The sequence below is a fragment of the Prunus persica genome, chromosome G8 (genome assembly GCF_000346465.2).
Source record: "Prunus persica cultivar Lovell chromosome G8, Prunus_persica_NCBIv2, whole genome shotgun sequence".
Lineage (NCBI taxonomy): Eukaryota > Viridiplantae > Streptophyta > Magnoliopsida > Rosales > Rosaceae > Prunus > Prunus persica.
The window spans coordinates 1,724,301-1,736,536 of NC_034016.1; the positions used below are offsets into that span (position 1 = coordinate 1,724,301).

General features: G+C 36.4%; 1 protein-coding gene across 1 annotated transcript; it reads left to right on the forward strand.

Moving 5' to 3' along the window:
* Positions 4,845 to 7,850, forward strand: LOC18766425 (alcohol dehydrogenase 1). Its single transcript, XM_007200987.2, has 10 exons — positions 4,845 to 4,962; positions 5,400 to 5,536; positions 5,769 to 5,815; positions 5,902 to 6,227; positions 6,331 to 6,413; positions 6,512 to 6,587; positions 6,694 to 6,755; positions 6,987 to 7,082; positions 7,192 to 7,353; positions 7,541 to 7,850. Exons 1-10 carry the CDS (start codon positions 4,929 to 4,931, stop codon positions 7,655 to 7,657), a joined length of 1,140 nt encoding a protein of 379 aa, XP_007201049.1. The 5' UTR covers positions 4,845 to 4,928; the 3' UTR covers positions 7,658 to 7,850.

Consider the following 12,236-nt stretch of genomic DNA (forward strand, 5'->3'; position numbering starts at 1 on the left):
CCACATTTCTTCTCCCATAACCACCACCTTCAAGCCACGGACACAAACCCAGCACCGAGAATCCCAAGAGCCACCCACAGATTCATCTCCTAAGAAGCATGGATCTTGTAAAAATAACTGAATCTTGATGCAAAAATTGTCCTTTCATAAAATTAATAGTTGGCCTTATAGTCGGAGCGTCTAGATTGGATCTTTTGATATTGAAGCTCATGGCACGTCTAGGATATCCACCCATCAATGTCTCTCCCAATCCTTAACTATCTTTCCATGAAGAAACAATGATGATGAGATTGTTTTGATTTAAAACCCAATATATCCAGCTGAGAGAGAGAGAGAGAGAGAGAGAGAGAGAGAGAGAGAGAGAGAGAGAGAGAGAGAGAGGCGCTCACGAGGAAGAAGAAGATATGTTTGGGTGACGACGTCGTTTCCTAAGATTTTTTTTCATAGATCTGTTTATGGGTTTGGGTCTTAAGCAATGGTATTAAAATGGGCTTTGGGTAATGATATGTTTGGGGTGAAAAAAGCTATAAATTCCTTAAAATATTAAGAATAAAAAAAGAAAGCACAAAATGCTACAATATATTTATAATTTTCAATTTTTTATTTTAAAGTTATATATAGTTTTATATGTATCTATTTTTAGGTTAAAATTTCTAATTAAAATTAAATATTAAAATTTTTATTTTTTAGTCCGACACAGCACCAAAAATAGGTCTTCACTATTTTTACAATCCAGCTTCTTAGTCAGATGCATCATCAAACGTAAGTCAGTACTTAATCCAACTTAAGCCAATCCGAACTAATCTAAGACAGTCCCAGGATTTAGTCTAGTTCATGACAGTCCATCGTACCAAACGACCCCTAGATGTTTCTTGTAAGCTTTCGTACTAAAAAAAAAAAAAACCCAACCCTTCCTCCAAATTTAGAGTCGATGGCTTCTCCCCACCTAAAATGGGTGTTTTTTTCCATGAGCTTCGTCTCAGTTCTAGAGCTTGTGTCTACTCTTTGTTTCCTCTTTCTATGCGAGTGTTTAAAAATGCGGAGACAAACATGCCGAGTACAAGTAAAGTATCAAATTGAAATTAATTACACTTCAAAATGGTTGTTTTTTTGTTGCAAAATTTAGAAAGGGGGAGGGGGAACTCACACACATAGTTATCATGCATATAAGAGCACACCAAAGACCTGGACCAATCCAACACACCCGATTGGTCCTAAATTTAATGGTTGAGTTGAAACACTTTATTAAACCTAAAAGAATAGCTAGGGTAGTAAACCCATATCTATGCACCCAAGTTCGAATCCCTCCTTGTAGATTAGATCAAGTTCAAATATTTTTATTTTGGGCCAAAGTTAGGAAGGAAAATGGGAGTTTTTTCACACATAATGCAAGATGCCATGAGGGACCACTAGTTTGCCAGTTAAGGTCCTTTTCCACTGGGATAGATCCCATTGACAATTCAAAAGAGCAAAGAAACCTAAAAAAAACCGTTAAACCTAAATTCGAAAATGGTTGTGCTTATCACAATTGAAATCATATACATAATTCCTATTTTTATACGGATATATATATGTGTGTGTGTGTGTGTTATAGTCAATATTGACAGTGACGAACCTACCGAGGCACAAGGAGGTGTCCACTAACTGTTTGATTAAATGACTGAGCGAGCTATTCTTCGCTGCGAGCAGCGTGCATCCTCTTCTTTTTTGTAATTTTAAAATTTATAATTCTTTTATAAATCCTAACCAAAATGACGTCATTTTGGACCAGGACCAAAAAAAAAATTTGAAGAAGAAGAAAAAATATGTAACCTGCCTATGACTTATAGCTTGAATTGAAGACAAACAATCACCCTTGCATTGAAGGAGCTAGCCCAAGCCTTGCGTTGAATTGATGATAACTTGATTATTATTGATATGATAATAATCAAGGGTTGGTACTCGAGACTTAAGGCCTCGTTTGGTAGGCTAGGCTGAATTGGATTAGATGTATTACACTGAACTGGTTAGGATATGACTGGATTTTAAACAGTTGTTTGGTGTAATAAACACCAAGTTGAGCTTGTAGGACTAGAACAAAAATAGAAAATTTTAAAAAAATACAAAAAAAATAAAAATCGCAAGGCTCCTCCTTCTAATCAGATCTCAAGCTTGGCTGGATCGATTGGAAGATGCGATGATCCGCGACGCCGATGAGATAAGAGTTCTGTGAAACGTCACTGTCGGGTTGACTCGAGCAGAGAGAGAGAGAGAGAGAGAGAGAGAGAGAGAGAGAGAGAGAGAGAGAGAGAGAGAGAGAGAGAGAGAGAGAGGAGGCATGCTTGCAAAATGACTTGGCTGGCTTCGAAACCCATGTCTACCGATGGGTTCTGGAGCCCTTGCTATTATGGATTGGTGTCCAATAACCACATCCAATCCATGATACATTATAAGCCCACCAAACAATGACTAGGATCCATGTCCATTTTAATTGAAAAAGTCTCATCTAGTCCATCCCACCAAACAGGACCTAAGAGCTTTGACTCAAGGTCTGGTTTTTTGTTTTTCTTCTTCAGCAACCACCCATCATTCCTTTTTTTTTTTTTTGGTGTGGTTATTTCTTCATATTATTATTATTATTATTATTATTATTTCTGATTTATTTATCTCTATATTCGTATGATTGACAAACTTGAATAGGAAGAAGCGGTGGCTCAAGACTTGAGGTATGATCAATTATTATTTGTTTGTTTGATTGATAATTTGATATTGATTTTCTTTAGATTAATTGATGATTTAATATTGATTTTCATATTAAATGATATACTATATAAATTATAACTCACTCCTTTTTTTTTTTTATAAAAAAACTTTAAACCTTTAAAAATTACACCTTCATTAAAAAATTCGTAAGTTCGTCAATAAATACTGAAGATTTTTTTTTCGTTGAAACTTGCGAAACAATTCTTATAAATACTAAAACCTATAGGGCTATAGCTAGGGATGGCAATTTCGGTCACGACCCGTTACACGACTCGAAACCCGCACGATTAAAATTCGGGTCATATTCAGATCAACCCGCTAAAATACCTATTTAACCGGTTTAACAAAACGAGTTGTGGTGGGTCAACCCGCCAACCGGCTAAAATACCTATGTAACCCGCCAACTCGCTAAAATACATGTCTAACCCGCCAACCCACTAACCCGTTTATTTTTTTATTCTTCATTTTTCTAATTATTTTTAATGTCTTTTAGTTGTTACTTTTTAGCAGGTCAACCCGACACGACTCAAAATCCGCACGAGAACTTAATGGGTCAATCTGTGTATGACACGTTTATTAAACGGGTCGGGTTTGAGTTGAGCATTCCTGACACATATATAATCTTTACACGATACGAACTCAACATGACACGATCCATTGCCAACCCTAGCTATAACTGCTGAAAGAAAGAAATCTTCAAAATATATGTTATATTAATATATATGTGTACGCAAAATTAAAGGAATGTTGTAGATTTTATTTTTTGTTTGGAGGTGCAAAGTTAAAACAAATAATAATAATATAATGTACAAAGTCATAAAATGGGGCCCCGTGCTGTGTAAAAGGCACACATTGAGAACCCCCAGAGCCACCGTCTTTAATATGACTAGCATTTTTGCGTATCAAATTGCACGCTTATTTATAATTGGAAAAAAAAAAAAGTACGGAATTTATGTGTTTCGAATTTCTCAAAGGATAATATAGGAAAATTTATCATCAGGTCACTAATTTGGGAAATATCCAGCTTTTTAACGACAATCCTTGAAATAATTGTCAAAACATTTCCCAGAGTCTTTTTTTTATCTTTTGCCTTGTGGATAATTGTGCTTCCTTCACTATGGTGATTATGAATAATTACACATACGTAGAAAGTTCACTCGTAACATTAAACATGAATCTTTTTTCTTCGTCTATTTTGGTGAAGAATATTAATGTTTTTTCATAACACCATTTTTTATGCTGGAAAGATTATCTTTAGCAATTGAGGTAGGTGTAAGAACATGGGAAGGAAGTGAAGGATTAGAAAGAGATGGTAAACGAGCATGTTCTGCTTGGACTACACCTTGAATTAGCCATCCATCCTAATATTATTATTAACACCATATGAACTTTCAATTGATTTTCTCCATTGCTATTAAACTTTTCAAATGATGGTTGTTTAAATGGCTAATTGATATACCACTAGAGAGCAGTGGTTTTTATTTATTTATATATATATATAAAGTAAAAGGCAGAGAATGGTGAAACATTCAAAATACCAGAAAATGCCCTTGGTTAATGCAAACATTAAGAATTGAAATTATTAATTAAATGAGGATAATATGGTAAATTCACAATTTTTCGTATTAAAAAAATTAAAATTAAAAGAAAATTCAGATAATGGATCCTATTTTTATGGAACACAAATATCCATTATTTTTTTAAATTCTAAAATAAATTTAAATTTTTTTAAAAAAAAAACCTCTCGCATGCGCGGAAGCGCGTGCAGAGAAGCTAGTTATTTATAAAACTACAGTTGCGCGAGTACAATTATTTTTCTATTTTTCCAATTTAAAAGTAATTTTCTTTCCACGCACCTACGGACACACTGAGTTAATGACAAAATGTTTGGACTCCAATCCAAGTAATAACCCTAAGATGGAAAATAGTTTTTTTTTTTTTTCCTTGAAAAGGCTGATTCATTCCATTAGAAAGGAGGAATAATGGGCACGTAATGGTTTTTTCCTACATTGAATTTCGACTTTCTTGTTCATCACAACAAAAAAATAATAATTATTCTCCACTTTCTTTAGCGGTTGTCAAAATCACGCTATAAATAGTGCCTTCACATTCTCACTTTTCCACATCCAAAAACACAAGACTTTTTATCGTAAATTAACAGATAAACATCACAAAGTTCTGATACAATGTCTACAGCTGGTCAGGTTATCAAGTGCAGAGGTAAACCCCGACCTCTTGCTCTCCTTTGTTAGATGGTTCTGCTTATTTCATTCATTTTTACAGAATACCATTTATGTTTTTAGTTTTTTTCAGTTTTTTTTGTTGTTTTCATTTTTCTGATCAAGTTTTATTTTTTGTGTTTTTTCTGCTTTTACATGGTCCTGGTGATCTTTTCCTTTTTTCTCTTCTCTTTTAGTTAAAGTGTTTTATAAATCAATTAATGATGATGATTGACTTTTGATCTGGGTTTTCTTGGATTGGATTTGATGGGGATGCCAATTTCAGTTTGGAAATTTCTAAACTTGACTGAACAGAAGAAAGAAACCATAATTTTTTTGGTCAATTGTCTTGGCAGGGGACTGATCTTCTAGTTGGTTAATAATATTGATTAAATGGATGTATTGTTTCCTAATTACATTGGCATTTGTGGATTGTAGCTGCGGTGGCATGGGAAGCGGGGAAGCCACTATCAATTGAGGAAGTGGAGGTGGCACCACCACAGAAAGAAGAGGTCCGCTTGAAGATCCTCTTCACCTCTCTTTGCCACACTGATGTCTACTTCTGGGAAGCCAAAGTAAATTTTTCTTATGCTTTTACTGGCATTGTGTTGAACTATATCCATTTCATGATGGCAAAAGAGAACGATTTGGTTATAATCTGCCTAATTGCTCACTACATTATTAAGCATGATTGAGCATCTGTTTATTATTTTGGTAACACATGTTTCCCCTCAAATGAAACAACAAGGGGCCTCTCCTGTACATGGCATTCTTTTTTGGAACTGAATCATCTCTTTTATGTCACAGGGACAACACCCACTGTTCCCTCGCATTTACGGTCATGAAGCTGGAGGGTATGTTTACTAAATTTTGAGTTTCCCTTGTTGACAAAGTATTTTTAGTTTCCTAAATTTTGCTTGCTTGGCAATTTTTTGTTTAGAATTGTGGAAAGCGTAGGTGAGGGTGTGACTGATCTCCAACCAGGAGACCATGTCCTTCCGGTGTTCACGGGGGAGTGCAAGGAGTGCAGGCACTGTAAGTCAGAGGAAAGCAACATGTGTGATCTCCTGAGGATCAATACTGACAGGGGTACTATGCTCAGTGATGGCAAGTCCAGGTTCTCCAAGGATGGAAAGCCAATATATCACTTTCTTGGTACCTCTACCTTCAGTGAATACACTGTATGTCATGTTGGTTCCGTCGCCAAGATCAACCCTGCAGCCCCTCTTGAAAAAGTTTGTGTTCTTAGTTGTGGAATATGCACAGGTTTGAAAGACTTATCACATTTTAATGGTTACATTCTTAAAAAAGATGAGTGGTTTCTTTGTTTTTGTTTTCCCTAATCAATTTCTGTTTTGTGCATTTAAAGGTTTTGGTGCCACTGTGAATGTTGCAAAACCCAAAAAGGGCTCATCTGTTGCCATTTTTGGACTGGGTGCTGTTGGTCTTGCTGTAAGTCATTCTTATGCTTTGATCCTCTGTTATGTTGCTTCCTGCTAGTTTGGATTATCATGATGATTTTTCTTGTTCATTTCCTTGTTACTTTTTAGGCTGCTGAAGGTGCAAGGGTTTCTGGGGCTGCAAGAATCATTGGAGTTGATTTGAATTCCAACCGATTTGAGGAAGGTCAGTCTTTTTTAAATATCCATCCAAGGACTTACTGTGCTTCATGTCCGGTTTAGATTAAGTTGTCATCGGCTCATTTATCATGCTTTTTTGTACTCACTGGCAGCCAAGAAGTTTGGCGTGAATGAATTCGTGAATCCAAAAGATCATAACAAACCTGTGCAAGAGGTTAGTTACAGACTTTTTTATCCCTTCACCTGTTGAGGAATTGACCTAAAGATTGCCCCTTGCCTTCGTAATATGTTTACAATACTGATCTTATTGAAGCCAAATAATGCATAACGACTTCTCCCTTGTGTACTTGATAAGCTTGTGATTATTGTTTAAGAGAGACTATTGGACTTTTATGTTGGTGATTATTGGTTAGCAAAGACTTAACATTTGAATTTTGACAAAAAGGTGATTGCTGAAATGACCGATGGGGGAGTGGATAGGAGTGTTGAATGCACTGGAAGCGTCCAGGCGATGATTTCTGCATTTGAATGTGTTCATGATGTAAGCAATTATAAGAGTTGTAGGTTGTTTAATTTGATACGATATTAGAATATGCAACCACATTGCTTTTGAGGTTTAAAATTGAACTCTCCTTCCTCTCTGAATTTAGGGTTGGGGCATTGCTGTACTCGTTGGTGTGCCTAATAAAGATGATGCATTCAAAACCCATCCAGTGAATTTCTTGAATGAGAGGACTCTTAAGGGCACCTTCTATGGTAACTACAAACCCCGATCCGATCTGCCCGGTGTTGTGGAGATGTACATGAATAAGGTAAGTTCGTATTTCCTTTCAAGCATGTTTGTGAATAATTTTCAAACCTACCAAGAACTTTGCTATTTAAGTAATGTGTTCTTAGATGGACAATATTTAAGGTTGTGTTCTTTAACTGTTCTAGTTGGGACTGTTTTAATTTTCAAAATGATGTTGTAAACCTCTACCTTGTGTACTGATCTTGCAGGAGCTGGAAGTGGATAAATTTATCACTCACTCGGTCCCTTTCGCTGAGATCAACAAAGCATTTGATTTGATGCTTTCAGGACAGTCCATCCGGTGCATCATTCGCATGGAGGATTAGAGCAACTTGGGACTTTTTATGTGATAATGGAGAGAATTTATTTATATATCTATCTGATGTCTTTAAGAATAATTGTGTTGGTCTGGATTTTACAAATTTTGAGAGGAGCAACTTAAGATAGTATGAGGTTCATGACTTTTGTCTTTGCTATTATGGTTTTTATGATAATAAAATTTTCTGCATATTTTCTTTAGATTTTCTCTTTTATAAGTATGTATTTCGACATGTTTTTTTCTCTCTCTACCAATCTATGGAGGAATCCGAATTTGGAGCTTTGTGCTCTGGTTATATTTAGCATTGGCTGTCTGGAAGCATGCCGATGTGCAAATTCTATCACTGTTTTGGAAGAATCCTGGTTGTGCATCTTTCGAAGGATTAAAGTGAAGGCAGAGCTCCAACCTCCTTGCATCCAACTTCCAAGTTCGAATCCTCCTTTCGTCGATTCGATTCATTCTAGAGTAACTTAGAATAAGTTGGATTCAAGTTGGCCAAGTTCCAATCTTGAATCCTCTTTTCATCCAAGTTCCAAGTTCTAATTTACATGTGGTTACAACCCTAATCCGCAATCACAGGGAATAATTATAGGGCTACTACTAGGAAACCTAATATTACAAGTAATTACCCAAATACAAAAGTCAACATTCACCCTCAAGTTGGTGCATAGATATCACGCATGCTTGACTTGTCCAAGACCTTCGAAAAAACATGACTCGATACTACCTTAGTAAGTATATTAGCTAACTCGTCTTCTGTCCAGATTGTGGGCACTTCAACAATTTTTTCCTCCAATTTCTCCTTAATAAAGAACCTATCAACTTCAACATGTTTTGTCCAATCGTGCTGCACAAGATTATGAGCAGTATCAAGCGCAGCTTGATATAACACAAAATAAATTTATTGGTTAACTCGATGCAAAACCCAAATCTTGTAACAACAGTTTAAGCCATAGGATCTCACAAATTCTTAGTGTCATGCCTTTATATTCATCTTCTGCACTCAAACGAGCAACCACATTCTACTTCTTACTCCTTCATGTAACAAGATTGTGTCCCACAAAAGTGAAGTAACCCGACGTAGAGCGTCTGATGAAATGATCCTACCCAATTTGCATTGGTATACCCTTAAACTTTGAGATGACCATTTTTTGTAAATAAATAAAAAATTATTTTCATGGACTCCCCTTCAAATTCGCAATATCCTCATAACTACCTTCATATGTTGCTCACAAGGATCATGCATGTACTGGCTAACCACACTCAAGGTGTAGTGAAGGTTAGGCTTAGTATGAGCTAGATGCATCAATCTTTCAACAAGTCTCTGATATCAACCTTTATCAACCGATACATGGTTCGGATCAATCTTAAGCAGACATGCTAGTTTCAACAAGTCTATAGTGTACATTCTTTGTGATAGGAAAATTCATGATTTAGACCGTGACACTTCGATTCCGAAAGTATTTCAGAGAACCAAGGTCTTTCATCTCAAATTCTTTGGACAAATAGTCTTGTAACACTTTTCCTTATTCTGGATCATTTCTTGTCACAACCTTATTGTCAACATACACAATTAGAGCTGGAAGCTTATCCTACATTTGCTTAAGAAACAAGGTGTGATCTGAATTACCTTGATTGTAATTGAACTCTCTCATAGACTTCGAAAACCTGTCAAACCATGCTCGTGGTGACTGCTTCAACCCATATAGGGACTTCTTCAATTTGCACACTTTTCGACTATATTTTTTTGGAACGTCACACCAATGAAGGAGATCTATGTAAACTTTTTCTGTTAGTTCTTTATGCAAAAAGGCATTCTTCACATCAAATTGTTGTAAGAGTCAATCCAAATTTGCAGTTAAGGACAACAATACTCGAACCGTGTTGATTTTAGCTACTAGCACGAAAGTCTAAATATAATAAATTCCATATGTCTGAGTGTACCCTTTTGATACCAATCTCGCTTTGAATCGACCAACTACGCCATCAGTCTTTTACTTTACTTTATAAACTCATGTACATCCCACATGTTTCTTGCCAGCTCGCAAATCAACTATCTCCTAGGTAGTCTTCTTTAGGGACTTCATTTCTTCATTCATCGTTGCTTGCCAACGAGGGTAAGCTAACGCTTCCTGCACACTGTTAAAAATAGATGCAGTAGATAATTGATATGCAAATGACTTATTTGATTGAAACAAATGATGGGTAGACACATAATTATTCATAGGGTATTTATTTGATTGAAACAAATGATGGGTACACATAATTATTCATAGGGTATTTACATTGCACTTGGGGTTTTCAGGATACCTTTATTAATAGGGTTCGGGAGGTGACTTTGGGGTAGTTTAGTGTTGCAAGCATCAGTGACTGAGAACGAATGATTATGGGTATCAGAATTAGACGGACGCAGCAGCAAGGAGGACGACAGCTTTGCAGCGGTTAGCAATGGCAAAGATGGAGTGATGGTGATTGGTGACTACGCAGGCTGCATCAAACTGTCATTCCTGTCTACATTTTCACATGAATAAGAATCACCACTTCTGTCCAAGTTACTAGCATTTAAAACCAAGTCATTCACATCCACATTCTCAGGTGAATGAGAATCACCACTTATGTCCAAGTTACTATCACTTAAATCCAAGTCATTCACTGTTCCTATATTGAAGAAGCTATAATAAAGAGTCTGAAATTCCTTCTAGTGCTCCCCCCGAAGTGAGGAATAAACATATCATTCTCTTGAAACACAACATCGATGGTGACATACATTTTCTAAGTAGGTGGGTTATAGCAACGATACTCTTTTTGATCAGATGCATAACCCACAAAAACACACTTCAAAGTACGGGGATCAAGTTTACTACTTTGATGCTTGTAAAGGTGTAAAAAAGCAACATAACAAAATACTTGACAGGGAAGATTCGCAACGGGAGGGCATGCACGGTGAGAGTGGTCAATGTATGGAATTGTGTTTGGAAGATGACTGTTCAGGACGGAACACAATTGATTAAAGGCTTAAGCTGCAAATGAAAGAGCTTTTCCCTAATATGATGATGGTAAATGTGCTTCAAGTACGGATGCACAGACAACCTCAGGGAGGCGCAGATTTTTCCTATTGGCTATGCCATTCTGTTGTGAGGTATAAGGACGTGTAGTTTGATGGATGATGTCATGGTGATTCAAGTAATTTGTGCAATTTGGAGGTCAAATATTCACCTCCATTGTCGTTGCGGAACACCTGTATCTGTGTGTTAAACTGAACATCAACCATTTTATGAAATTTTTAACACAAAACTCACTTCCATTATCAGTGTGAACCATTTTTATTTTTTGATGGAATTGAGTTTGAACAGAGGCAAAGAAGGATTTTAACAGTGGTTGAGTTTCTGATTTGTGTCACATGAGATAAAGCCAAGTAGTATGAGAAAAATCATCAACAATTGTCAGAAAGTAACATGCTCCAGTATAGGATGGAATTTTATACATCGCTCTCGTCTCTAGGTCTTGCAATATACAAAAATCAGGGAAAAAGGTTATGGAACAACGAAGTGATTTTGTCAATCGGCTAAGAGCATTTCCAGCAAGGGGACCAAGGGGAGGGCTAGGGGGGGTTTGGCCCCAAAATGCTGTTTCCAGCAACAAAAGGAGGCTCGGGCAGATGGTGGGACCCAGCGAACTGGACTGGCTCGAGGGCAAGGCTGGCCTGAGTGCCAGCTCGAGTTTTGGTGCTTACGTCAGCGAGCTGATGTCACGACGACGTCATCCCTAGCATTCATATTTTTTCAACGTTGGCACGTGAGTTGAAAAAAAATTGACACGCCCGCTACAGTCCCGCCAATGGCTCTCTTCCACATGGCGCACACTGAGCTCTCAGATCAGCTTTTTTCCAGCAATCCAACATCAGCCAATTTTTGTGTAATAAAAAAAAACCAAAAAATTACTGATTTTCTTTTCTGTAAATACCAACCAATAATACTCTTCACTTTTAACACAAAATCCTCATACATTTTCTTCTCCTTCTACTATTATTCACTTTCTACTCAATATTTTTTTCACTTTCAAGTTTTTTTTTTCTCTATCATATTATGGCTTCTTCTATTGAAACCGAAGAGGCATGGAGCATGATGGAAGATGTTTTGTTGTGTGAGTGTTGGGTCCAAATTAGTCATTGTCCTGTAACGGGCAATGAGATGAAATTCTGTCATATGTGAAGAAAAATTCACACCGAATTTTGGGAAAGATCAGGGGGTTCGACCCAAACTAAAATGACATTATCTAGTAGGTGGAGAATTCTCAATAAAGAGTTGGCGAAATGGAGGGATGCCTTGGCAAAAGCGATAGACAACCATAGAAACAGGGAAAATCTTAGCAATGAGGTAAATTATTTGTAATTTTCATTTTATTAATTTTCATTTAAATGTTTCTTGCAATTTCTATACTTTGTTAATATTTCTTGTATTTCCAATATTTATTTAAATGTTTCTTGCAATATCTATATATATATTTTTAATATTTCTTGCATTTTCATTATTATTATTATTATTTTTTATTTGTTGCATTGCCAATATTTTTTAAAGTTTCTTGCA

Coding starts and splice junctions, on each gene's coding strand:
- LOC18766425 (XM_007200987.2), top strand. CDS start 4,929: ATGTCTACAGCTGGTCAGGTTATCAAGTGCAGAG. Junction 5,537..5,768: donor TCTACTTCTGGGAAGCCAAA/GTAAATTTTTCT, acceptor TTTATGTCACAG/GGACAACACCCACTGTTCCC. Junction 5,816..5,901: donor TACGGTCATGAAGCTGGAGG/GTATGTTTACTA, acceptor TTTTTTGTTTAG/AATTGTGGAAAGCGTAGGTG.